The sequence below is a fragment of the Schistocerca piceifrons genome, chromosome 2, assembly GCF_021461385.2.
Source record: "Schistocerca piceifrons isolate TAMUIC-IGC-003096 chromosome 2, iqSchPice1.1, whole genome shotgun sequence".
In the NCBI taxonomy this organism is placed as follows: Eukaryota; Metazoa; Arthropoda; class Insecta; order Orthoptera; family Acrididae; genus Schistocerca; species Schistocerca piceifrons.
The window spans coordinates 368857027-368883702 of record NC_060139.1 but is presented as its reverse complement, the minus strand read 5'-3'; the positions used below and the strand labels follow the sequence as shown (position 1 = coordinate 368883702).

Here is a 26676-nt window from a genome sequence, read left to right as displayed (position 1 = left end):
TAATGCATCAACACTTGAACTTTCGAAAGCTCTGTGCGCAGAAGTGGAACGGGTCCTTCCTGATTGCCATAAAGAGCACAGGTTGCAGCCAACTGCAAGTTGTGGCTCACGTCGGTACAAATGATGTGTGTTTCTCTGTATCGGAAGGGATTCTCTCGAGTTTCGTGCAGCTATCAGAAGCTGTAAAGGCTACCAGTCTTGCTTACGAGATGAAAGCAGATCTCACCATTTGCGGCATAGTCGACAGGACCGATTGCGGACTTCCGGTACAGAGCACAATAGAGGGTCTGAATCAGATGCTCAGTCAGTTCTGCGACCGTGTAGGCTGCAGATTCCTCGAACTGCGCCATAGGGTGGTGGACTTTCGTGTTCCGCTAAATAGAACAGCAGTCCATTACACAAAGGAGGCACCTACACGGGTAGCGGGGGCTGTGTGGCGTGGACTGGGTTTTTGCTTAGAGGGTGTCGTGGAAACACAAAAAGATCTTCAATCTCAAACGGTGCCGAATGAACAGAGGAAGAATGTATATCTATAAGCGCTAATAGAAAGCACTGACGCTCCAGTCGTTACAGGCAGTGACAGCTGGATGAAGCAGGAGACAACGAAACTTTGTCTCGAAAACTGGCAGAAAATCCAGACAGATTCTGGTCGTATGTAAAGCATGCTGGCGTCAAGACTAAATCAATGTCTTCTCTGCGCGATAGCAATGGAAATACGGTCGATGATAGTGTTGCTAAAGCAGAGCTACTAAACACAGCCGTCGGAAACTCCCTCGCCATAAAAGACGAAGTAAACATTCCAGAATTCGAATCAAGAACAGCTGCTACCATGAGTAATCAGCAGTAGATATCCTCGGAGTAGTGAAGCAAATTAAACCATTTTATAAAAGCAAGTCTTCTGGAACAGACTTTATACCAGTAGGTTCCTTTAGAGTATGCTGATGCAATAGCCCCATACTTAACAGTCATATACAACCCTTCGCTTGACGAAAGATCTATACCTAAAGACTGGAAAGCTGCACAGGTCACACCAGTAGTAAAGAAAGGGAGTAGCAGTAAACTACTAAATTATATACCCATATCATAAACGTCAATGTGCAGATGCGAACGAAGATTACGAATTACCTCGCAGAAAACGGTCTTTTGACACATTGTCAACATGGATTTAGAAAACATAGTTCTTGTGAAACACAACTAGCTCTGTACTCACACGAAGTGTTGAGTGCTATTGGCAAGGGATTTCAATTTGATTCCGTATTTCTAGATTTCCAGAAGGTTTTCGACACCGTACCTCACAAACGACTTGCAATCAAACTGCGTGATTATGGAATATTGTCTCAGTTATGCGATTGGATTCGTGATTTCTTGTCAGAGAGTTCACAGGTCGTAGTGACTGATGGAAAGTCATCGAGTAAAACAGAAGTGATTTCTCGTTATCCCCAAGATTGTGTTATAGGCCGTCTGCTATTTCTCATCTATATAGACGATTTAGAAAACATCTGGGTACCAATCTTAGATTGTTTGCAGATGATGCTGTCGTTCACCACCTAGTAAAGTCATCAGGAGATCAAAACAAATTGCAAAACGATTTAGAAAAGATATCTTTATGGTGCGAAAAGTGGCAGTTGACCCTAAATAATGCAATGTGTGAGGTATCCACATGAGCGCTAAAAACAATCCGTCAAACGTCGGTTACACGGTAAATTAATCAACTCTTAAGGCCGTAAGTTCAATTAAATACCTTGGAATTATAATTACGGGTAACTTAAATTGGAAAATGTTGTGGGGCAGGCGAATCAAAAACTGCACTTTTTTGACAGAACACTTAGAAGATGCAACTTATCTACTAAAGATACTGCCTACACTCGGCTTGTTCGTCCTGTTTTGGAGCAATGCTACGCGGTGTGGGATCGTTTACAGACAGGGTTGACGGAGTGTATCGAGAAAGTTCAAAGAGGGGCAGTATGTTTTGTATTATCGAGAAATAGGTGAGAGAGTGTCACGGACACGATACAGGATATGGTGTGGACATCATTAAAATAAAGGCGTTACTCGTTGCGGCAGTGTCACTTCACCTAATTTCAATCACCAACTTTCTCCTTCGAATGTGAAAATATTTTCTTGACGCCGACCTACACAGGTCATAATCATCATATAATAACGGAAACCGGAGCTCGTACGGTAAGATACAGGTGTTCCCTTCGAGAGTGGAATAATAGAGGATTATTGTGGAGGTGGTTCGATCAACACACTGCCAGGTATGTAAGTGTGGTGTACAGAGTATTCATGAAGATGTAGATGTAAAAACAGCTGAAGAAAAATTACTACGAACACTGGGAGAAAGAACTATGGCAGTACTTTTCGATGAGGTATGCAGCTGCCGTCAGACTTGAAGCAAAATGTGATAATTCCAGTATCAAAAAGGAAGTGTGTGGTAAAGTACTTATTAAGGCGCAGCTGCAGATCACAAACACGAATTAGGTAAAGAAGAATAGAACGGCTGGTCACTTTGGGTCGAGGAGAAATCGAGAAACATGTGAGACAATTCAGACCCTACGACTCGTCTTACCAGATACGTTGAAGTAAGACTTTTATTTAGCAATTGTAGATTGAGAAAAAAAATTGTTAGAGTTGAACAGCAATACATTCTTTGCAAATCAGAAGTTATTAGGGATATAATTGAGGTAACAAAAGATGATTTACAACTTGTGCAGAAATCATATAACAATAATAAGACTCGAAGGACATCAAAGTAAGGAAGTCGTTGATGAATGCTTGATAGTGGATAGCATCAGGATCAGTCTGTTCAGCTAAGTTTAATTCAACGAGTAATTACTTGAAAAGTGGTTAAAAGATTGATATAAACGGGTAATGGAATGTAGTTAAGTGTTGTTGGGAGAAATAAAGTAGGAAATGAGACATCATAAGCAGTAGAAGCACTCTCCTTATTCCTGCAGCAAATAATGGTTGAAGTACAAGGGATTCAAACACAGACTGACGATGGGCAAAAATATTAAAAATATCTCTTAAAAAGAGAAATGTGCTAACATCGAATAGAAACATACTTTTCTGAAAGTGCGAGAATCATCCGAAAATTAACCTCCGTTAGGCCATAAATAAAATAGTGGAATACTTCAAGCAAACGTATTAGGAAAATCATAAAACTCCAACTACAGAATGACCATCTAACCATCTGCCACCTCTCTTAATAAGAAGTCAAATCCCATCTGCAGAAAATTCTCCCGCCTGTGACTGTAACCATTCCGGAACATCATATCGAATTTCTTGGCCGGATTAATAGCATTGGATTCCAAGCCAGTTTTTCGTTTTCATGAATAAGTGGAAATGACTTGGCGCCAAGTCTGGCCAGTAGAATGGATGTTCTGTTCGGACTGATGCGATAATTTTTGTTTACCGCGTAGAGTGTGGCTGAGCATTCTCATGCCGAAAGACTTCACCGTTGCTCTAGTGCCGTGTCTTTCTTCTTATTTTTCTAACTGTCTCATGACAGGCTGTAGAATTGACTGCCATTTCCCTTTCCGTAACATTCACCAAACAAATTCCTTTAGAACCTCAATTAATGGCAGTCATAATCCGACTTGCAGAAGTTGGTAAGCGTTTTTCGGTTTGACGGACGAGGCGACACGACTACGTACAATTGATTACATAGGAAACTCGTGTCGTGTCACCGGTTGCCATTCCGTTCAGTATAGGCTTCCTCCTTGTGCGTCGAGTAAATAAGAGAGTCCCGAGAAGGAGTCATCCGTTGAGTTTGATGGTTCTCAGAAAGGAGTTATGGTAACCAAATTCTTTACATACGATCTGATGCAGAAAACTCGTGGAAACTTGTCCGCCGACCGTTGTGGCCGAGCGGTTCTGGGCGCTTCAGTCCGAAACCGCGCTGCTGCTATGGTCGCAGATTCGAATCCTGCCTCGGCCATGGATGTTTGTGATATCTTTAGGTTAGTTAAATTTAAGTAGTTGTAAGACTAGCGGACTGATGAATTCAGATGTTCAGTCCCATAGCGCTCAGAGCCATTTGTACCATCTGAAACTTGTCCGCCAGTGGAGAAATCGTGAAACACACTTTTCAAGAATACTTTCTCTTATTCTGCCACTATTTCTATGCTAACAACAAACAGACGGCCACTGCTATCATCATCAGGGACATTCACCCTTAAATTCGTAAAAAAGAGACAGTATTGGCGCACAGAAATTTGACGGGTCACATTCAGTCCCTAATTAACACAATATTTACGATGAATGTCAGTAGCTTTTAGATGTTTTCCACTACAAACCGCATTACAGACCGGATTTCACTTATTTTTTCACGGCTATTATATGTGTAAGAGCGACTTTGTCACTATGGCTGCTCCAATACCTACTAACGTACTATGTGAAGCCTCTGAGGTCCTGTATGGTCCTCTTTCAGGATGGACGATGATCCTGCCGCTGCGCTATTCCGGCCCCTGCTGGCAGACATTTCTGCTTTTATGCACAGTATGTGTGCGGCGACACATACACCTAATGTGACGTTTGTAGCATGCCACTTACGAGGCGTCGCAATTTTAATGGCTATCAGTCTGCAATACGAAGAGTTCTGTGACCGACAGAAATAATGACAATAACGTTACCCAGGGCTAATTCGAACTGCAACTTTTAAGATCGCAATATAGTCTGCGGAGTGGCAGAAAGCTAAGTTTAACAGAAAGCAGAACGTAAACAGCCAGTGCAACTTCGTTCCACTTATAATTAAATAATATCGGCTTGGCATGGAGCGACATCATCTAATGATATGTGCGGGATTTTCAACGGTTATGAACACGCATGCACTATCGACGACAGGCAAAATTGAGAGACAATACTGATTCATTCAAATGCGCGTCGAAAGATAAATTTATTGCTAACGAGAGAGGAAGCTAAACCCAAGTGTGTGATTGGTTGTGGTTTCATAAAATATTTATACGAGTGACAGCAAAATCGTCAACCTAATTTTACAATATTATTTGATGAGTACTAACCAATACAAACATAATGACGATAAAGTTACCTGTGACTCGACGTCAACAGACCTAAAACGACACAAAATCATCACTACGGCACTGAAAGTAGCTATAAAAAAAAGTAAACCTGCTACTGAGGAAATACACAGGTATGCCGCGTAAAAAATTTAGAAGAGCACAAATGTTACAGCTACATAAAGCGGGCAAGACAGGCAAAAGATAAAAGTTGTTATCTCAAACGGAAATGCTAAATCATCAAAATCGGAAGTTAGTCCAACTGTATAGACTGGAAAGAATTTAAATCAGATTGGCGTGTCCTACATTTGATATACTGCAATTTTAATGAAATTCAAAAACTGTAATCTTATATTTTGTAAATAATAACCTTGGGAATCGTTAGGAGAGTGATAATAAGATACATCAACATCAACGACAACAACAACAATACAATGTAAAAATTAATTTAACTTATCTCATACACACACATCGTTTATCTCCCTCGGCCGTGAAGATCAGCGTTGTTTTTATATGTTTTGCTACAGTGAGGTCACTAAAAACAATTACCGGTAACTTACAAAAGTTGAAAATATCACGAGAAAACCAATCTCGCGTATCCTTTGAAATTGATTAAAGAGGTACTCTAACCTAATTTCGAAAGAATGACGGGCCGAGTCCTTTTGGGACAAATATCCCAATGACCTCCATGTACATTTCAGAAAATCACAGTAAAAGAAAATCAGGGTAATAGTAGCACTATAGTCATCGTGTATGCAATAGTCTTTGATGTTGTTGTTGTTGTAGTCTTCAGTCCAAAGGCCAGTTTGATGCAGCTCTCCATGCTACTCTATCCTGTGCAAGCCTCTTCATCTCCGAGTAACTACTGCAACTTACATCCTTCTGAAACTGCTTACTGTATTCATCTGTTGGCCTCCCTCTACGATTTTTACTCCCCCCCCCCACCCCCACCCCACCCGTCCCTCCGGTACTACATTGGTGATCCCTTGTTCCCTCAGAAAGTTCCTACAAACCGATTCCTTCTTTTAGTCATGTTGTACCACAAATTTCTCTTCTCCCCAATTCTATCCAGTACCTCCTCAGAATTCTTCTGTATCAACACATGCTAAACGCTTCTATTCTCTTTTTGTCTAAACTGTTTATCGTCCATGTTTCACTTCTTCCATACAAATACTTTCAAAAAGAACTTCCTAATACTTAAGTCTCCACCCGATGTTAACAAATTTCTCTTCTTTAGAAACGCTTTCCTTGCCATTGCCAGTCTACATTTTATATCCTCTCTACTTCGACCATCATCTGGTATTTTGCTTCGAAAACAGTAAAACTCATCTACGACTTTAAGTATCTCATCTCCTAATCTAATTCCCTCAACATCACCTGATTTAATTCGACTATATCACATTGCCCTTGTTTTGCTTTTGTTGATGTTCATCTTACATCCTCCTTTCAAGACACTGTCCATTCCGCACAGCTGCTCTTCCAAATCCTTTGCTGTCTCTGACAGATATAAAATGTAATTGGCAAACCTCAAAGATTTCTTCTTCCTGGACTTTAATTCCTATTCCAAATTTTTCTTTGTTTTCCTTTACTGCTTGCTCAGTATACAGATTGAATAACCTTTAGAATTTGAAAGAGAATATTCCCGTCAACATTGTCAAAAGCTATCTCTAAGTCCACAAATGCTATAAACGTAATTTTATATTTCCTTAACCTATCTTCTGTGAGTATTGCCTTGCATGTTCCTACACTTCTCTGGAATAAAATCTGATGTTCACCGAGGTCGGCTTCTACCAGCTATTCCATTCTTCCGTAAAGGATTTGCCAGTATTTTGAAAACATGATTCATAAACTGATAGTTCGGTAATTTTCACACCTGTCAGCGCCTGCTTTCTTTGGAACTGGAATTACTATGTTCTTCTTGAAGTCTGCTGGTATTTCACCTATCTCATACATCTTACTCACCAAATGTAAGAGTTTTGCCATGGCTGTCTCTCCCAAGGCTGTCAGTAGCTCTAATGGAATGTTGTCCACTCCCGAGGACTTGTTTCGACATAGGTATTTCAGTGCTTTGTCAACTTCTTTACGCATTATCATATCACCCTTCTCATTTTCATCTACGACCTTTTCCATTTCCAATGTTGCCCTGAAGTACATATTCTTTGTATAGATCCTCTATATACTCCTTCCACCTTTCTGCTTTCCTTGTTTGCTTAGGATTGGTTTTCCATCTTTTCTCCAAAGGTATCTTTAATTTTCCTGTATGTAACATCTATGTTACCCTTGTGATGTATGCTTCTACATCCTTACATTTGTCCTCTAGCTATCCCTGCTTTGCCATTTTTCACTCCCATTCGATCTCATTATTTAGACGTTTGTATTCCCTTTCACCTATCTCATTTATTGAATTTTTATATTGTCTCCTTTCATCGATTAAATCCAATATCTCTTGTGTTACCCAAGGATTTCTACTAGCCCTCGACTTTTACGTACTTGGTCCTCTGCTGCCTTCACTATTTCATCTCTCAAAGCTACCCATTTTTCTTCTCTATATTCCTTTCCCCTGTTCCTGTCAGTCGTTTCCTTATGCTCCCTCAGATAAAGTCTATAACCTCCGGTTCTTTCAGTTTATACAGGTCCCACCTTCTTAAATTCGTGCCTTTTGCAGTTTTTTCACTTTCAATCTGCAGTTCATAACCAGCAAGTTATGATCAGAGTCCACACCTGTCCCTAGAAATGCCTTACAGTTTAAAACCTGGTTCCGAAATCTCTGTCTTACCGTAATATAATCAATCTGAAACCTTCCGGTGTCCCTACGTCTCCTCCATGTATACAGACTTCTTTCATGATTCTTAAACCAGGTGTTAGTTATGATTAAATTACGCTCTGTGAAAAATTCTACCAGACGGCTTCCTCTTTCGTTCCATTCCCCCTAGTCCATATTCACCAACTACTTTTCGCTCTCTTCCTTTTCCTACTATCGAATTCCAGTCCGACTATTACGTTTTCGTCTCCCTTAACTATATGAATAGTGTCCGTCCCCGGTAGCTGAGTGGTTTCTCTGTACTAAAAAACTGAGTCAAGTCGGTAAAGCAGACGCCAGACTGAGATTCATTGAAAGAGTCCTAAGGAAATGCAATCCGAAAACAAAGGACGTAGGTTACAGTACGCTTGTTCGCGCACTGCTTGAATACTGCTCAGCGGTGTGGGATCCGTACCAGATAGGGTTGATAGAAGAGACAGAGAAGATCCAACGGAGAGCAGCGCGCTTCGTTACAGGATCATTTAGTAATCGCGAAAGCGTTACGGAGATGACAGATAAACTCCAGTGGAAGACTCTGCAGGAGAGACGCTCAGTAGCTCGGTACAGGCTTTTGTTGAAGTTTCGAGAACATACTTTCACCGGGGAGTCAAGCAGTATATTGCTCTCTCCTACGTATATCTCACGAAGAGACCATGAGGATAAAATCAGCCCACACAGAGGCATGCCGACCATCCTTCTTTCCACGAACAATACGAGACTGGAATAGAAGGGAGAACCGATAGAGGTACTCAAGGTACCCTCCGCCACACACCGTCAGGTGGCTTGCGGAGTATGGATGTAGATGTAGATGTAGATGTAATCAACGGATGTCTTGTGACGTCCGCCCAGATCAAACGCAACGAGCTATATCGAACAAAACGAAAAAAAAGAAGAATAAGAAAAGTGGTGAGCGCGACAGAATGTCAATCCCAAGAACCCGGGTTCGATACCCGGCCGGGTCGCCGGCCGCAGTGGCCGAGCGGTTCTAGGCACTCCAGTCTGGAACCGCGCTGCTGCTACGGTCGCAGGTTAGAATCCTGCCTCGGGCATGGATGTGTGTGATGTCCTTAGGTTTAAGTAGTTCTAAGTCTAGGGGATTGATGACCTCAGATGTTGAGTCCCATAGTGCTCAGAGCCATTTGAAACATTTTTGAACCGGCTGGACCGGAGACTTTCTCCACTCAGGGACTGAGTGTTGTGTTGTCTTAATCAACATCATTTCATCCCCATCCACGCGCAAGTCGCCGAAGTGGCATCAAATCGAAAGACTTGCACCCGGTGAACGGTCTACCCGACGGTAGGCCCTAGTCACACTACATTTTATTTACCTGAATAATTTCTTTTATCTCATCAGACATTTCCTCAATTTCCTCTTCATTTGCAGAGCTAGTTGGCATATTACCTTATACTACTGTGGTGAATACGAGCTTGGCTACAATAGTGCATTCACTATACTGTTCGTAGTAGCTTGCCCGTGTTCGTATTTTGTTATTCATTATTAAACCTATTCCTGCATTACCGCTATTTGATTTTGTATTCATAACCCTGTATTCACCTGATCAGAAGTCCTGTTCCTCCTGCCACTGAACTTCACTAATTCCCACTTTGATATGTTGATTGTAATGCTGTTATAAGACATAAGTGAGTGTTACAAACATTTCGATCAGTATTATTAGATTGGCAGTGATCTCTCTGCTAAATGTCTTGAGTACCAGCCGGATTGCATTTCGTAGCGGACGGCTGTGTCTCAATTGGGGTAGGTGTGCCTACGGCTTGCCTTGGCCGATGGCCGTCATCCACGCCACGCATTGCGAAAACGCGGGCTGCGCCCCGCCACGCCTGGCGCGGGTATATAACTGCCGGCCGGACAGTGCATCGTCAGTCCTGCACTCCACTCAGCGAGAAACTCACCGACATGGCCTGCAAGGTGGGTGCCGCCGGAAGACTGCACAGCTCCACCTGCCTACTGTGTTGTGTCAACATATCAGTGGTGTTACAGTTCCGTCATGTGCTTTCAACTTGACAACGTGTTGCCAGCTGCAAAGACAGCGGTGCCGACACAGACGTGAGCATGTGGGACTCTGTACAAACTCGACACGAACGTTGTGTAGGATTCAGTGCCTTGAACTGGCTAGTCAGTGTGACTGTGTTTTAGAGTAGCTAGTTGGGAACTACACGCAATGTGGGGAGGGGATGTGGAGCTTTCTCGAAGATTCCAGATAGAGCATTCTAAATATAAGAAGGAAAGTTAAACATCTCGTCAACGTAAAGGTCGACTCATTTGAGCATAAGCTCAGAATCAACGTAAATGGAGAAAGGAATCGGTCGTGGATCCCGTTGAAGGACTGAACCAATATTTACCTCTAGTGATTGAAGGAATTTATGAAACATTTAAATCAGGTTGGATGGAACAGAACACGAGTCCAAAGTGAAGTGAATACTTTCTAGACAAAATAATCGCATGCTCACGTGGACAAGCACGAGCCTGTTTCCAAAATCTTACTGATTGGAGTCAATGGGGAAATGTTTATGCGCGAAAATAACAGTGAGACGGAAGGACGTACTGAACACTAGTACTGGATACAGATTTTAATTTGGATTTACGCCACTTTCCTCCGTACAATACATCCTTGAGAGTCGGTCGAGCGCATTATGACCCGGGTGAGGGGTGCCAAGGTAACTCAGTTATTAAGAAGATACCTTTGAACCCCATCACAAATATTTAATCTACTAGCAAGTTTCATTAGAAAGTTCGTCATGTCTCAATGATAGTTACGTCAGTTTTTGAAAAGATAAAAAAATAAGATCTTACAAGATAGCGGGGGTTTCCTTTTTCCCAATTTATCTCCAACTCTAAGTAAAGTACATGGAAGAACGTTACTGCCACACGACGATTGCCGAAGAGAGCAAAATACCGCTGACCATACTAAGCACTCAGTTGCGACATTGCACATGGTATGTTCATTGTAAAACCAAATTCTTATTCGTTTTGTAATACTGTGCCATCAAATTGACGTCACAGACGTAACGTTACTATGTAACTAATGTGGATTAGAAAGATTAGGTGCCAATGTAATGTCGTAATGATGATTGTCTTAGTAGACTTCTAATGGTCAAGAACCTTTCACACGACAGCTATAAACCGGATCTTTAAAACGCCAATGGCCCCCACTTCTCCATCCATAGCCAAATAACTACACCTCCTGACCTTCCTTTTGAACCTCCGCAGAAGAACGTGCAAAGAACCACTGCCTCACTAGCAAATAAGGGTAGACACTATAACTAACAGATTTCCTGTGTTACAGCTGATCGTCCTCGCCGCCTTCGTGGCCGTAGCCCATGCTGGTTTCCTGGGCGCCCCCGCCGTCGTTGCCCCCGGCCCAGCCATCGCCGCCCGCGCTTACGCCGCCCCCGTGGCGTACGCCGCCCCAGCCCTTCGTGCTGCTCCCGTGGCATACGCCGCCCCCGCACTGCGTGCCGCCCCCCTGGCCGTCGCCCCCGCCGTGAGAGCCGCCCCCGTCGCAGTCGCCGCCCCCGCCGCCGTGGCCGCCGAGTACGACCCCAACCCCCAGTACAGCTACGCTTACAGCGTGCAGGACGCCCTCACCGGTGACTCCAAGAACCAGCAGGAGAGCCGCAGCGGAGACGTCGTCCAGGGCAGCTACAGCCTGGTCGAGCCCGACGGTTCCATCCGCACCGTCGACTACACCGCCGACCCCGTCAACGGCTTCAACGCCGTCGTGCACAAGGAGGCCGGCGCCCATCCCGCCCCCGTCGTCGCCAAAGTGGCCGCCCCCGTCGCCTACGCCGCCCCCGCCGTCGCTAAGATCGCCGCCCCTGTGGCCTACGCCGCCCCGGCCATTGCTAAGTACGCTGCCCCCCTTGCCTATGGCAAGGCCATCCTGGGCTAAGCTAAATAAACAACTGTCCATGCTATATTTATTGTGTGTGAATGAGTTTCGTATGGTATGATGAACGTAACGAATAAAATTCGTTTCTTAAAGTAATCCATTGTTTCTAATTCGTTACCTGAATATTCTCATTTTCCAGTACTGTTTTACTTCATATGTCTGCTTTCACTGTGCATTAATGTCAGATAATACTACGATACTCATATAATGAAAGGTACACTTCGCACCCAAAGAGTAACACTATTGGAATTACAATGTTCCTTAAATATTTACCTTTGACACACTAACAAACTGTTCTAGTTTGTCCCTTATTGCTATCGAAGTGATCACTTAGTGACTGCGGAATCGTTCCCTCAAGGGAAAGTGTTCAATAGAAGGCGCCGCACGTGACAAAGCGTGGAGGGGATTGGGGGTGGGGGCTTACGTTCACTGTCCAGGACCAACAGCGTCGCAAGCAATCGCTGTGTCCTCCCAACGTAGAGTCTGAACTTTGCTGCAGCACTGTGTTACAGTGACGAAACGAGTGATGATAATGAAACTGATACTTTTGTGTTTCTGGATGAAGAGAAAAAGAAGAAACCTGACGGAAAAGTGTTTGGGCGAACACTTTGTATCTGAGAGGCCTGCATTCCTCGGGGCATGCAAGGAGGCGAATGACTCCCCAGGGGGCCGAAAGTAAGGCCTCTCCTGTCAGTCTGACAAACAGGTTCAAGGTGCTGCCTACGGATGACACTGTCCTTCAGCCAGATGCAGTCGCTGGTGCTGTTTAAGAGGAAACCTTCCAGAGGGCAAGAGCCAGACAACCACAGACCATGGGAATATTCGCAGTTGGGAACTCCAATGTTAGTTGCGTTATGGGGCGTCTTAGGCACATGATTATACTAAGGAGAAGTAGAAAGCCAGTGTGCACTCCGTGTGCATAACAGATGGAGTCTTTCCAGAAGTGGAACGGGTTGCCATGAAGAGCACAGGGTGCAGCCAACTGCAGGTGATGTGTCACGTCGGTACAATTGATGTGGCCTCTTTGTATCGGAAAGGATTTTCTCGAGTTTCGTGCGGCTATCAGAAGCTGTAAGGGCTGCCAGTCTTTCTTACGAGATGAAAGCAGATCTTACCACTTGCAGCATAGTCGACAGGACCGATTGCGGACTTCTGATACAGAGTAGAACATTCAGAGGCTCAGTCAGTTCTGCGACCGTGTAGGCTGCAGAATCCTCGAATTGCGCCATGGGGCGGTGGGTTTTCGTGTTTCGCTAAATAGACCAGGAGTGCATTACACACAGGAGGTGGCTACACGGGTAGCAGGGGCTGTGTGGCGTGGACTGGGTTTTTTGGTTAGAGGGTCTCGGAGAAACACAAGAAGATCTTCAGTCTCAAACGCTGCATGACGAACAGAGGAAGAACGTATATCTATTAATCACAGGTATAACACTTCTAAACTATAGTAGCTGTGTTGGGAAGTACCAGAGCTCCAAACGCTAGTAGAAAGCACTGACGCTCCAATCGCTACAGGCAGTGAAAGCTGGCTGAAGCCGGAGACAACGTAACTTTGTCTCGAAACCTGGCAGAAATCCAGAGAGATTCTGGTCCTATGTAAAGCACGCTGCCGTCAAGACTCAATCAATGCTTTCTCTGCATGGTAGCAATGGATATACGGTCGATGATAGTGCTGCTAAACCAGAGCTACTAACCACAGCCTTCGGAAATTCACTCGCCAAAAAAGACGAAGTAAACATTCCAGAATACGAATCAAGAACAGCTGCTACCATGAGTAACCAGCAGTAGATATACTAGGAGTAGAAAAGCAACTTAACTCAATAAAAGCAAGTCTTCTGGACCAGACTGTATACCAGTTAGGTTCCTTTCAGAATATGCTGATGCAATAGCCCAATACTTAACAGTCATATACAACCGCTGGCTTGGCGAAAGATCCATACCCAAAGACTGCAAAGTTGCACAAGTCACACCAATATTCAAAAAGTTATTCAAATGGCTCTGAGAACTATGGGACTTAACATCTGAGCTCATCAGTCCCATAGAACTTAGAACTACTTAAACCTAACTAACCTAAGGACATCACATACATTCATGCCCGAGGCAGGATTCGAACCTGCGACCGTATCAGTCGCGCGATTCCGGACTGAAGCGCCTTGAACCACTCGGCCATCGGGGCCGGATCACACCAATATTCAAGAAAGGGAGTAGGAGTAATCTACTAAATTACATACCCATATCATTAACGTCAATGTGCAGCGTATACTAACATTACGAATTACCTCGTAGAAAACGGTCTTTTAACACACAGTCAACACGGATTCAGAAAACATATTTCTTGTGAAACACAACTCGCTCTGTCCTCTCACCAAGTGGTGATTGCTATTGGCAGAGGATTTCAATTTTATTCCGTATTTCTAGATTTCCAGATGGTTTTCAACACCATAGCTCACACACGGCTTGTAATCAAACTGCGTGCTTATGGAATATTGTCTCAGTTATATGACTGGATTCGTGATTTCCTATCAAAGAGGTCACAGTTCGTAGCGACTGATGGAAAGTCATCAAGTAAAACAGAAGTGATTTTTCGTGTTCCCCAAGATTGTTTAATAGGCCGTCTGCTGTTCCTCACCTATATAAACGATTTAGAAGACAATCTGAGCACCAGTCTTAGATTGTTTTCGGATGATGCTGTCGTTTATCGCCTAGTAAAGTAATAAGAAGATCAAAACAAATTGTAAAACGATTTAGAGAAGGTATCTTTATGGCGCGGAAAATGGTAGTTGGCCCTAAATAACGCAATGTTTGAAAAGAATGCGTCAAACTTCGGTTACACGATTAAACAATCAAATCTAAAGGCCGTAAGATCAATTAAATACCCTGGAATTATAATTACGGACAATGTAAATTGGAAAATGCTGTGGGGCAGGCGAATCAAAGACTAAATTGTTTTTGGCAGAACACTTAGAAGATGCAACAGATCTACTAAAGAGACTGCCTGCACTCGGCTTGTTCGTCCTCTTTTGGAGCAATGCTACACGGTGAGGGATCATTTCCAGGCAGGGTTAACGGAGTGTATCGAGAAAGTTCAAAGAAGGGCAGCACGTTTTGTATTATCGAGAAATGGGGGAGAGAGTGTCACGGATACCATACAGGATTTGGGGTGGACATCATTAAAACAAAGGCGTTTCTCGTTGCGGCAGTGCCACCTCACCTAATTTCAATCACCAACTTTCTCCTCCGAATGTGAAAATATTTTCTTGACGGCGACGTACATAGGAGGAAACGACCATCATAATAAAATAAGGGAAACCGGAGCTGGTAAGGTAAGACACAGCTGTTAGTTTTCTCACAGCTCTCTTCGAGAGTGGTATAATAGAGAATTATTGTGGAGGTGGGTCGATGAACACCCTGCCAGGTACATAAGTGTGATGTACAGAGTCTTCAAGTACAAGTAGATGTAAAACAAAACAGCAGAATAAAAATTACTTCGAACGCTGGGAGAAACAACTATGGCAGTACTTCTCGATCAGGTATGCAGCTGCCGTCGGACTTAAAGCAAAATGTTATAATTCCAGTATTAAAAACGGGATGTGTTTTTAAGTATTTGATAAGGCACAGCTGCAGAACACAAACAAGAATTAGCTAAAGAAGAATGGAACGGCTGGTCAATTTGCGTTCAGGAGAAATACAGGAACATGTGAGGCAATACAGACCTAACCACTCGTCTTACCAGACATGTTGAAGTAAGACTTCTATTTAGCAATTGTAGAGTTATAAAAAAATTGTTAAAGTTCAACAGCAATACATTCTTTGAAACTCAGAAGTTATTGGGGGTATAATTCTGGTAACGAAAGGTGATTTACGAATTGTGCAGAAATCATATAACAATTATAAGACTCTAAGGACATGAAAGTGAGACAGTCGTTGAAGAAAGCCTGAGAGTGGATAGTATCAGCCGATCAGTCTGCACAGCTAAGTTTAATTCAACGGGTAATTACTTGAAAAGTGGTTAAAAGATATAAATGGGTATTGGAATATAGTCAAGTGTTGTTGGGAGAGATAAAGTAGGAAATGAGACATCAGAAGTAGTAGAACCACTCCGTCTACAAGCCACAAGTGACCCATCGGGACCATCCGACCGCTATGTCAACCTCAGAGGAGGATGCGGATAGGAGGGGCACTGGGTCAGCACACCACTCTCCTGGTCGTTATGATGGTATTCTTGACTGAAGCCGCTACTATTCGGTCGAGTAGCTCCTCAAATGGCATCACGAGGCTGAGTGCACCCCGAAAAATGGCAACAGCGCTTGGCGGCCTGGATGGTCACCCATCCAAGTGCCGACCACGCCCGACAGCGCTTAACTTCGGTGATCTCACGGGAACCGGTGTACCCACTGCGGCAAGGCCGTTGCCGCAGAAGTAGTAGAAGCACTTTTCTTATTCCTGCATCAAATGATGGTAGAAGTACAAGGGATTGAAATACAGACTGACGATGGGCAAAAAATGACAAATATCTCCTAAAAAGAGGAATGTACTAACATCGAAAAGAAACGTACTTTTCAGAAAGTGCGAGAATCATCCGAAAATTAACCTCCGTTAGGCTACAAACAAAATAGTGGAATACTTAATGCAAACTTATTAGGAAAATCATAAAACTCCAACTACAGAATCACCATCAAAGCATCTGTCACTTCCCTTAATAAGAAGACAAATCCCATCTGCAGAAAATTCTGCCGCCTGTGACTGTAGCCATTCCGGAACAGAATCTCGAATTTCTTGCCCGGATTCAAAGCTAGTTTTTCATTTCCATGAATAAGTGGAAATGACTTGGCGCCAAGTCTGAGCAGTAGAATGGATGTTCAAAAATGTTCTGTTCGCACTGATGTGATAATTTTTGTTTACCGCGTCGAGTGTGGCTGAGCATTATCGTGCGGAAAGACTTCACCGTTGCTCTAGTGCCGTGTCTTTCTTCTTGTTTTTCTAACTGTCTCATGACAGGCTGTAGAATTGACTGCCGTTTCCCTTTCCGCAACATGCACCAAACAGATTCTTTTAGGATCTCAATTAATGGCAGTCATAACCCGGCTTGCAGAGATTGGTAAGCGTTTTCCGGTTTGACGGGCGAGGCGTTACGACTCCCTACAATTGATTGCATAGGAAACCCATGTCATGTCACTGGTTACGATTCCGTTCAGTATAGGGTTTCTCCTTGTGCGTCGAATGAAGAAAAGAGTCCAGAGAAGGAGTCATCCGTTGAGTTTAATGTTTCTCAGAAAGGAGTTATAGTAACATAATTCTTTACTTACGATCTGATGCAGGAAACTCTTGGAAACTTGTCCGGCAGTGGAGAAATTAGTCTGCAATACGAAGAGTTCTGTGGCCGACAGAAATAATGACAATAGCGTTACCCAGAGCTAATTCGAACTGTAACGTTTAAGATCGCAATATTGTCGGCGGAGCGGCAGAAAGCTAAGTTTAACAGAAAGCAGAACGTAAACAGCCTGTGCAGCTGCTTTTCACTTATAATTAAGCAATATCGGCTTGACATGGAGCGACATCATCTAATGAGATGCGCGATCCTCAACGGTTGTGAACACGCATGAACGATCTACGACAGGCAAAGCTGCGAGACAAATATCGATTCATTCAAATGCCAGTCGACAGCTACAAAATGGTTCAAATGGCTCTGAGCACTATAGGACTCAACATCTGAGGTCATCAATCCCCTAGAACTTAGAACTACTTAAACCTAAGGACATCACACACATCCATGCCCAAGGCAGGATTCAAACCTGCGCCCGTAGCAGCAGCACGGACTGAAGTGCCTACAACCGCTGGGCCACAACGGCCGGCTCGAAAGCTACATTTACGGATAATGAGGGAGGAAGCGAGACACCAGTGTGTCATAGATTGTAGTTTCATAAAAGCTTTATACACGCGACGGCAAAATTGCCCACCCAATTTTAGAACATTATTTGATGAGTACTAACCAATACAAACATAATGACGATGAAGTTACTTGTAACTCGATGTCATTACTCCTAAAACAACACTACATCATCACTTTGGCACTGAATGTAGCTATAAAAAAAAAGCAAACGAGCTACTGAGGAAATACAAGGGTATTTATCGCGTAAAAAGCTGAGAAAAGCACAAATGTTACAACTGAATAAAGCGGGTAGAAGAAGCAAAAGAAAAAATTTGTTATCTCTAAAGAAAATACTAAACCATCAAAATCGGAGGTTAGTCCAACTATAGAGACTGGAAAGAATTTTAATCAGGTTAGTGTGTCCTGCATTTGAAATACTGAAATTTCAGTAAAATTCAAAAACTGTAATTTTACGAGTTTTATAGCTTGTAAATAATAATCATGGGAACCGTTAGGAAAGCGATAATTGGTCGTAACAACAACAATACACTATAAATTTTAACTTATCTCTCTCTCACACAGACGTTGTCTATCTCCCTCCCCGTGAAGACAACAGTGTTGTAATATCTTTTGCTGGAGAGAGGTCACTGAAAACACAAAACGGTAATTAACAATAAGTTGAAAAAATCACCAAAAACAAATCTCAGGTATTGTTCACATCTGTCAGTTGCCATATTCTTTTCTTTTTTTTTTTTTAAACAAAAAGTGTCGTTGGCACGAAGTTGATGACATAGGTGCTTAATCTAATTTCGAAAGAATGACGGGCCAAATACTTTTGGAATAAATATCCCAGTGAAGTACAGATAAATTTCAGAAAACCACAGTAAACTAAAATCAGGGTAACAGTAGGATTATAGTCACCGTGGAAGCAGTAGTCCTTGATGTTGTTGTGGTTTTCAGTCCAAAGACTGGTTTCATGCAGCTCTCCATTCTACTGTTTCCTGTGCAAGCTCCTTCCTCTCCGAGTAACTACTACGATTTTTACCCCCCATACTTCCCTCCAGTACTACGCTGGTGATCCCTTGATGCCTCAGAATATGTCCTACCAACCGAGTCCTTCTTTTAGTCAGGTTGTACCACAAATTTCTCTTCTCCCCAATGATATTCAGTACCTCCTCATTAGCTACGTGATCTACCCATCTGTTCTGCAGCATTCTTCTGTAGCAACACATGTCAAAAACTTTTATTCTCTTTTAGTCTAAATATTTTATCGTACATGTTTCACTTCCATACATGACTACACTCCATACGAATACTTACAGGAAGAAGTTCATGACACTTAAAACTATACTCTACCTTAACAAATATCTGTTCTTCAGAAGTGCTTTTTTGCCATTGCGAGTTTACATTTTATATCCTCCCTGTTTCTTGCTTCCCAAATAGCAAAACTCGTCTACTACTTTAAATGTCTCATTTTCTGATCTAATTCCATCAGCATCACCTTATTTAATTCGACTACATTCCATTATCCTCGTTTTGCTTTTGTTGATGCTCAGCTTATATCCTCCTCCTAAGACACTATCCATTCCGTACAACTACTCTTCCAAGCCCTTTACTGTCTCTGACACAATTACAATGTCATCGGCAAACCTCAAAGCTTCTTTTACACCAAATGGATTTTAATTCCTACTCCAAATTTTTCTTTTGTTTCCTTTACTGCTTGCTCAGTGTACAGATTGAATAACATCGGGAATAGGCAACAACCCTGTCTCACTTCCTTCTCGAACATTGCTTCCCTCATGTGCTCCTCGAATCTTACAACTGCCATCTCGTTTCTGCACAAATTGTAAATAGCTTTCCGTTCCCTATATTTTATCCCTACCACCTTTGGAATTTGAAAGAGAATATTCAAGTCAACATTGTCAAAAGCTTTCTCTGAGTCTACCAACACTATAAACATAGCTTTATCCTTCCTTAACCTATCTTCTATGAGAATCGAAGGATCAGTACCGCCTCGGGTGTTCCTACATTTCTCCGGAATCCAAACTGATCTTCCATGAGGTCGGCTTCTACCAACTTTTCAATTCTTCTATATAGGATTTGTGTTAATATTTTGCAAACGCGACTTATTAAACTGACAGCGCTTGGTTTCTTTGGAATTGGAACTACTATATTCTTCTTGAAGTCGGAGGGTATTTCACCTGTCTCATACATCATGCTCACAGAGATTGAGGAGTTTTGTCATGGCTGGCTCTCCCAAGGCTATCAGTAGCTCTAACGAAATGTTGTCTACTCCCGAGGTCTTGTTTCGACTTAAGTCTTTCAGTGCTTTGTCAAAGTCTTCGGCCGGCCGGGGTGGCCGAGCGGTTCTAGGCGCTACAGTCTGGAACCGCGCGACCGCTACGGTTGCAGGTTCGAATCCTGCCTCGGGCATGGATGTTTGTGATGCCCCTAGGTTAGTTAGGTTTAAGTAGTTCTAAGTTCTAGGGGACTGATGGCCTCAGAAGTTAAGTCCCATAGTGCTCAGAGTCTTTTTTTTCCAATTCTTCTCGCAGTATCGTATCTCTCTTCTCATCTTCATCTACGTCCTCTTCCATATCCATAACGTTGCCATGAAGTACATCTCCCATGTATAGACTCCCTGTATACTCCTTCCATCTTCCTGATTCCCCTTCTTTGCTTAGGACTGTTTTTCCATCTGACGTCTTGATATTCAAACAGGTGGTTCCCTTTTTAATTTTCCCCTTTTAATTTCTCTATTCGCAACATCTAAATCCTTACATTTGTCCTCTAGCCATTCCTGCTTAGCCATTTTGCATTTCCTCTCGATTTCATTTTTTAGACATTTTTATTCCCTTTCACCTCCCTCATTTATTGTAACTTTATTCTTTCTCCTTTCATTGATTAAATTCAATATCTCTTGTGTTGTCCAATGATTTCTACTACCCCACGTCTTTTTACCTACTTGGTCATCTGCTGCCTTCACTGTTTCATCTCTCAAAGCTACTATTCCTCTTCCTCTGTATGTTCTTGTCAGTCGTTCCCTAATGCTCCCTCTCAAACTCTCTGCAACCTCCGGTGCTTTCAGCTTATCCAGCTCGCATCTACGTGAATTCCTACTTTTTGGCAGTTTCTTCACTTTTAATCTGCAGTTCGTAACCAATAAATTGTGGTCAGAGTCCCTATCTGCCCCTGGAAATGTCTTATAATCTAAAACCTTGTTTCGAAATCTCTGTCTTACCACTATATAATCATTCTGAAACCCCCCGGTGTCTCCAGATCTCTTCCACGTATACAACCTTCTTTCATGCTTCTTAAAGTAACTGTTAACTACTATTATGCTCTGTGCAAAATTCTACCAGGCGGATTCCTCTTTCGTTACTTTCCCCTAGTCCATATTCACACACTACTTGTCCTTCTCCTCCTTTTCCTACTATCGAATTCCATTCCTCCACGACTATTAAATTTTTGTCTCCCTTAACTATCTGAATAATTAATTTTATCTCATCATACATTTCCTCACTCTCCTCATCATCTGCGGAGCTAGTTGGCATATAAACTTACACTGCTACGGTGGGTGTGGGCTTCGTGTCTCTCTTGGCTACAGTAATGCGTTCACTATGCTGTTCGTAGTAGCTTATCCTTGTTCCTATTTTGTACTCATTATTAAACCTACTCCTTCATTGCCCCTATTTGATTTTGTATATATAACCCTTTATTTACCTGACCAGAAGTCCTGTTCCTCCTGCCACCGAACTTCACTGATTCCACTTTGATATGTTGACTGTGTTGCTGTAATAAAACATAACTGAGTGTTCCAAATATTTCGATCAATATAACTAGAATGGCAGTGAACTCTCTGCTTAATGTCTTGACTACCAGCCGGACTGCATTTCGTAGCGGACGGCTGTGTCTCAATTGGGGTAGGTGTGCCCACGGCTTGCCTTGGCCGATGGCCGTCATCCACGCCACGCGTTGCGAAAACGCGGGCAGCGCCCCGCCACGCCTGCCGGGTATATAACTGCCGGCCGGACGGTGCATCGTCAGTCCAGCGCTCCACTCAGCGAGAAACTCACCGACATGGCCTGCAAGGTGGGTGCCGCCGGAAGACTGCACAACTTACACCTGCCGACTGTGTTTCCAGTGTCAATACATCAGTGGTGTTACAGTTCCGTCATGTGCTTCGAATTTGACAGCGTATTGCCAGCTGCAATCACAGCAGTGCCGACACAGACGTGAATATGTAGGAGTCTGTATAAAGTTGACACGAACATTATGTAGGATTCAGCGCCTTGACCTGGCTGGTCAGTCTGACTGTGTTTTAGATTAGCTAGTGGGGAACTATACGAATTGTGGAAAGGGGATGTGGAACTTTCGGACTCTCGAAGATACCGAGTAGAGAATTCCAAAGGTAAGAAGGAAAGTAGAACATCTCGTCAATGATAGGTCAATTGATATGCAGCATTAGCTCATAATAAACATAAATGGAGAAAGGAATCGGTCATGGATCCCGTTGAAGGAACTGAAGAAGTATTTACTTCAAGCGATAGAGGGAATTTATGGAAAATTTAAAGCAGGTTGAATGGAGCAGAACATGAGTCCAAAGTCAGGTAAATACTTTCTCGAAAAAAAAAAATCGCACCCTCACGTGGACAAGCACGAGCCTGTTTCCAAAATCTTACCAGATTAAAGTCACAGAAGAAACGTTTATGAGCGAAAATAACTAACAGTGGGACTTAAGGACATAATGAAGATTAATGATGGATACAAATTTCAATTTGGATCTACACCACTTTCCTCAGTACATATATCCTTGAGAGTTAGTCGAGCGCATTATGAGCAGGGTGAGGGGTGCCTAGGTAACTCAATTATTAAGAAGATACCCTGTGCAAAGAAAGAATACGCATTTCATTCGAACCCCATCACACATCTTTAATGTACTAGGAAATTTCATTATAAAGTCCGTCATGTCTCAATGAGAGTGACATCAGTTTTTGAAACCGTCAAAAAATAAGATTTTTAGAAGATGGGAGTGGTTCTTTCTTCCAAGTAAAGTTCATGGAGGGCTATCACACAACTACACTTGAAGAGAGAAAAATAACGCTAACCATAGTAGCACTCTGTTGCGACATTGGACATAGCATGTTCACTGCAAAACCAAATTCTCGTTCGTTTTGCAATACTGTGTCATTAAACTGAAGTCGCAGACGTAACAATACTATGTAGCTATTATGGGTTAGAAAGATGTTAAATACAAAAGTAATGCCGTAATGATGATTGTCTTAGTAGACTTCTAATGGTCAAGAAGGTTTTATACGGCAGCTTCAAAATGGGTCTTCAAAACGCCAATGACTTGCCCTTTTCCATCCATGCTACTTACATATCCATGTAATTACACGTCCTCAACCCGCCAGGTTAGCCGAGAGCGCTAATGCGCTACTTTCGCGACTCAGATACACGCCGCCCACGGATCAAATCCGCCTGGCAAATTACCGACGTCGGCCGGTGTATCGGCCAGGCTGGATGTGATTTTTAGGTCGTTTTCCACATCCCTCTAGGTGAATACAGGGCTGGACCCGCGTTCCGCCTCAGTTACACAACTCACAGACATCTGAACTCGTTCGCAGTATTCCATGGATTACACTGGACGCAGACACCTGGGGTACACTAATTCCGTCCCAGGGGGTACAGGTGGCAGCAGGAAGGGTATCCAGTCGCCACTTAAAATTCACTTGCCAAATCCCTTCCTAACCATGCCGACCCTGTGATACAGCGGGACAAGGCACTAGCAAAAGAAAGAAAGATAATTACACCTCCTCACTTAGCTTTAAAAACGCCGCTAAAGAACGCACGTAGAACTAAGTAAATGTAAAGATTTAATTTATAGACTGCCTCACAAGGAAAAGACGCTGGACACAATTAACTGACAGATGTCCTGTGTGTTTCAGCTGATCGTCCTCGCCGCCTTCGTGGCCGTCGCCCGTGCCGGCTACCTGGGAGCCCCCGCCGTCGTCGCCCCCGGCCCTGCCATCGCCGCCCGCGCTTATGCCGCCCCCGCACTCCACGCTGCTCCTGTGGCGTACGCCGCCCCGGCGCTGCGCGCCGCCCCCTTGGCAGTCGCCCCCGCCGTGAGAGCCGCCCCCGTCGCAGTCGCCGCCCCCGCCGCAGTCGCCGCCGAGTACGACCCCAACCCCCAGTACAGCTACGCTTACAGCGTGCAGGACGCCCTCACCGGTGACTCCAAGAACCAGCAGGAGAGCCGCAGCGGCGACGTCGTCCAGGGCAGCTACAGCCTGGTCGAGCCCGATGGCTCCATCCGCACCGTCGACTACACCGCCGACCCCGTCAACGGCTTCAACGCCGTCGTGCACAGGGAGGCCGCTGCCCACCCCGCCCCCGTCGTCGCCAAGGTGGCCGCCCCCGTCGCCTACGCCGCCCCCGCCGTCGCTAAGATCGCCGCCCCTGTGGCCTACGCCGCCCCGGCCATTGCTAAGTACGCTGCCCCCCTTGCCTATGGCAAGGCCATCCTGGGCTAAGCTGTATAAATAGAATATATTTATTGTGTGTGAATGCGTTTTGTATGCTATCATAAACATAACGAATAAATTCGTTAATAAAAAGAATCCATTATTGTGTTTTACTTCATATGTCTGCTTTCAATGTGCATTAATGTCAGACAATACTACAGTACAGTGGAAGGTACATTTCGCACCCAAAGAGTAACACTACTGGGATTACAAAGTTCCTAAAATATTTTCCTTTGACACATTAACGAGCCGTTCTAGTTTGTCGCTTAGAGCTATTGAAGCGATCACGTAGTGGCTGTTTTCTGCGCGCGTGTCGTTCTCTCAAAGTAAAGCGTCCTCTGGGATGCGCCGCACGTGCCCAAACCGCCGAAGGGCACAAATTATTTTTGTGGAGGAGGACATACGTTCACATCAACAGCGCCGCAAGCAATCGCTGTGCTCTTCCAGTGTAGAGTCTAAAGCTGAAGATGACGGTTCATCTTTTGCTGCAGCACTGTGTGTCAGTGAAGAAATGAGCAATGATGATGAAACTTTTGTTTGTGTGCTGCTTGATGAAGAGGAAAAGAAGAAACCTGGCGGAAAAGGGTTCTGGTGAGCAATATGCATCTCAAAGGACAGGATCATGTAGAGTTCATACTCTGTTTCCAGATTTCATGGAAGACAATTTATTTTCTGTGTGGTATCTTCGAACAGCTTACGAGAAATTTACTTCTGTCCTTGAATTACTCAAAATGGTTCAAATGGCTCTAAGCACTATGGGACTTAACATCGGAGGTCATCAGTCCCCTAGACATAGAACTACTTAAACCTAACTAACCTAAGGACATCACACACATCCATGCCCGAGGTAGGATACGAACCTGCGGCCACAGTAGCAGCGCGGTTTCGGACTGAAGCGACTAGAACAGCTCGGTCACAGCGGCCGGCTTAAGGAAGTTCGTGTTTCCTTTACGTGTCATCTCCACTGAAATGTTTTCTGATGATTCATTAGCAATCTTCACTTCTGTTGCGGATGCTCTGTAACGTACTATTCTTTCTATTTCGATATATTACCACAATATGAAATGTTTTTACCGTTTTGATAGACTGACGAAGAAATAGTTCAGCTTTGTCTCTCGTATTGTTTTTACTTCTCAAATATTCTCGTAGGGCAGCAGCTGCGAAAAGTTTCTCATTACCTTCTTTTTTTCATGCCGCAGGCTTGTATGGTTTCCACAGTATTGCAGCTTGAAGGCGTCTGAATATTACTAAACTCCTTTTTTGTCTTTTCGTTTATGTCGAAGTATTTGAGTGTTAAGTGTTCTTCTCTATCATTTTTTCATGTCCGTGATAAAGCGTTGCACGGTTCATTGAAGCTACTACCAAATCCCTGACCCTCCTGTAAATGCTGCCATCTGACTGGTGTCGCAAAGTTCACAACGCGGTATTTGTTTGTGACGTCACCCTCAACAGCCGTACAGGTCAAATGGTTGCCGACACGACACTATTGGCCACGTTCTTCGCTGCTAGACCCGCGCGTCGCGGCCTAGAGCAAGCTCTCCAATTGTAGTCGCTGCAGAGGACACACGTCAGTGAGATGCATGCAGCGCATCCCAGTCAGTTCACATAACTATAATGGTATGTTAGTTACTATGACCGAATCTTATCCAAGTATTGCATTAATCTCTAAAAGGGACTAAAAATACAAAATTTTCGTTGAAGACAGAGGTGACGGTCTCGGTGGAGTCGCCTTTGTCATGGATAAAAACATAACCTCCATCCCGGTTATTTCCAGTTAAATAACGCACGTATTTCCAACCCCTGTAATTTCCAGTTAAATAATGCACATAGTGATATTTTATCAGTTAATACTACGCTGAAGCGCCAAACAAACTGGTATAGCCATGCATATTCAAATACAGAGATATATAAGCAGGCAACGCCTACATAAGACAACAAATGCCTGGCGTAGTTCTTAGATCGATTACTGAGTTTAAACGTGGCGTTATAATCGGCGCAATAGGACACAGTATCTCAGAGGTAGCGATCAAGTGGGGATTTTCCCGTACGACTATTTCACGAGTGTGCCGTGAATCTCTGTAATCCGGTAAAACATCAAATCTCCGATATCGCTGCGACCAGAAAAAGATCCTGCAAGAACGGGACCAACGAAGACTGAAGAGAATCTTTCAACCTGACAGAAGTGCATCCCTTCCGCAATTTTCTGCAGATTTCAATGCTGAATCATGAACAAGTGTCAGCGTGCGAAGCATTCAACGAAACTTCATCGATGTGGGCTTTCGGAGCAGAAGGCCCACTCGTGTACACCTGATGACTGCACGACGCAAAGCTTTACGCCTCGCCTGGGCCCGTCAACACCGACATTGGACTCTTCATGACTGGAAACATGTTGCCTGGTCGGACGAGTCTCATTTCATAATGTATCGAGCGCATGGACCTGTACGGGTATGGAGACAACTTCATAAATCCATGGACCTTGCATGGCAGTATGGAATTGTTCAAGCTGGTGTAGGCTCTGTAATGATGTGAGGCGTGTGCAGTTAGAGTGATATGA

The 26676-nt window shown here is 43.6% G+C and overlaps 1 protein-coding gene and 1 pseudogene across 1 annotated transcript; one reads left to right on the top strand and one right to left on the bottom strand.

Annotated features, from left to right (window-relative positions):
- Positions 1-6785: 6785 nt before the first annotated feature.
- LOC124775392 (cuticle protein-like) lies at positions 6786-25353 on the top strand. The gene is made up of 5 exons (XM_047250226.1): positions 6786-6797; positions 11124-11724; positions 17943-18007; positions 23526-24111; positions 25280-25353. The coding sequence occupies exons 1-5, from the start codon at positions 6786-6788 to the stop codon at positions 25351-25353; spliced, it is 1338 nt and encodes a 445-aa protein (XP_047106182.1).
- On the bottom strand, positions 16022-16139 carry LOC124778934 (annotated as a pseudogene).
- Positions 25354-26676: the final 1323 nt, after the last annotated feature.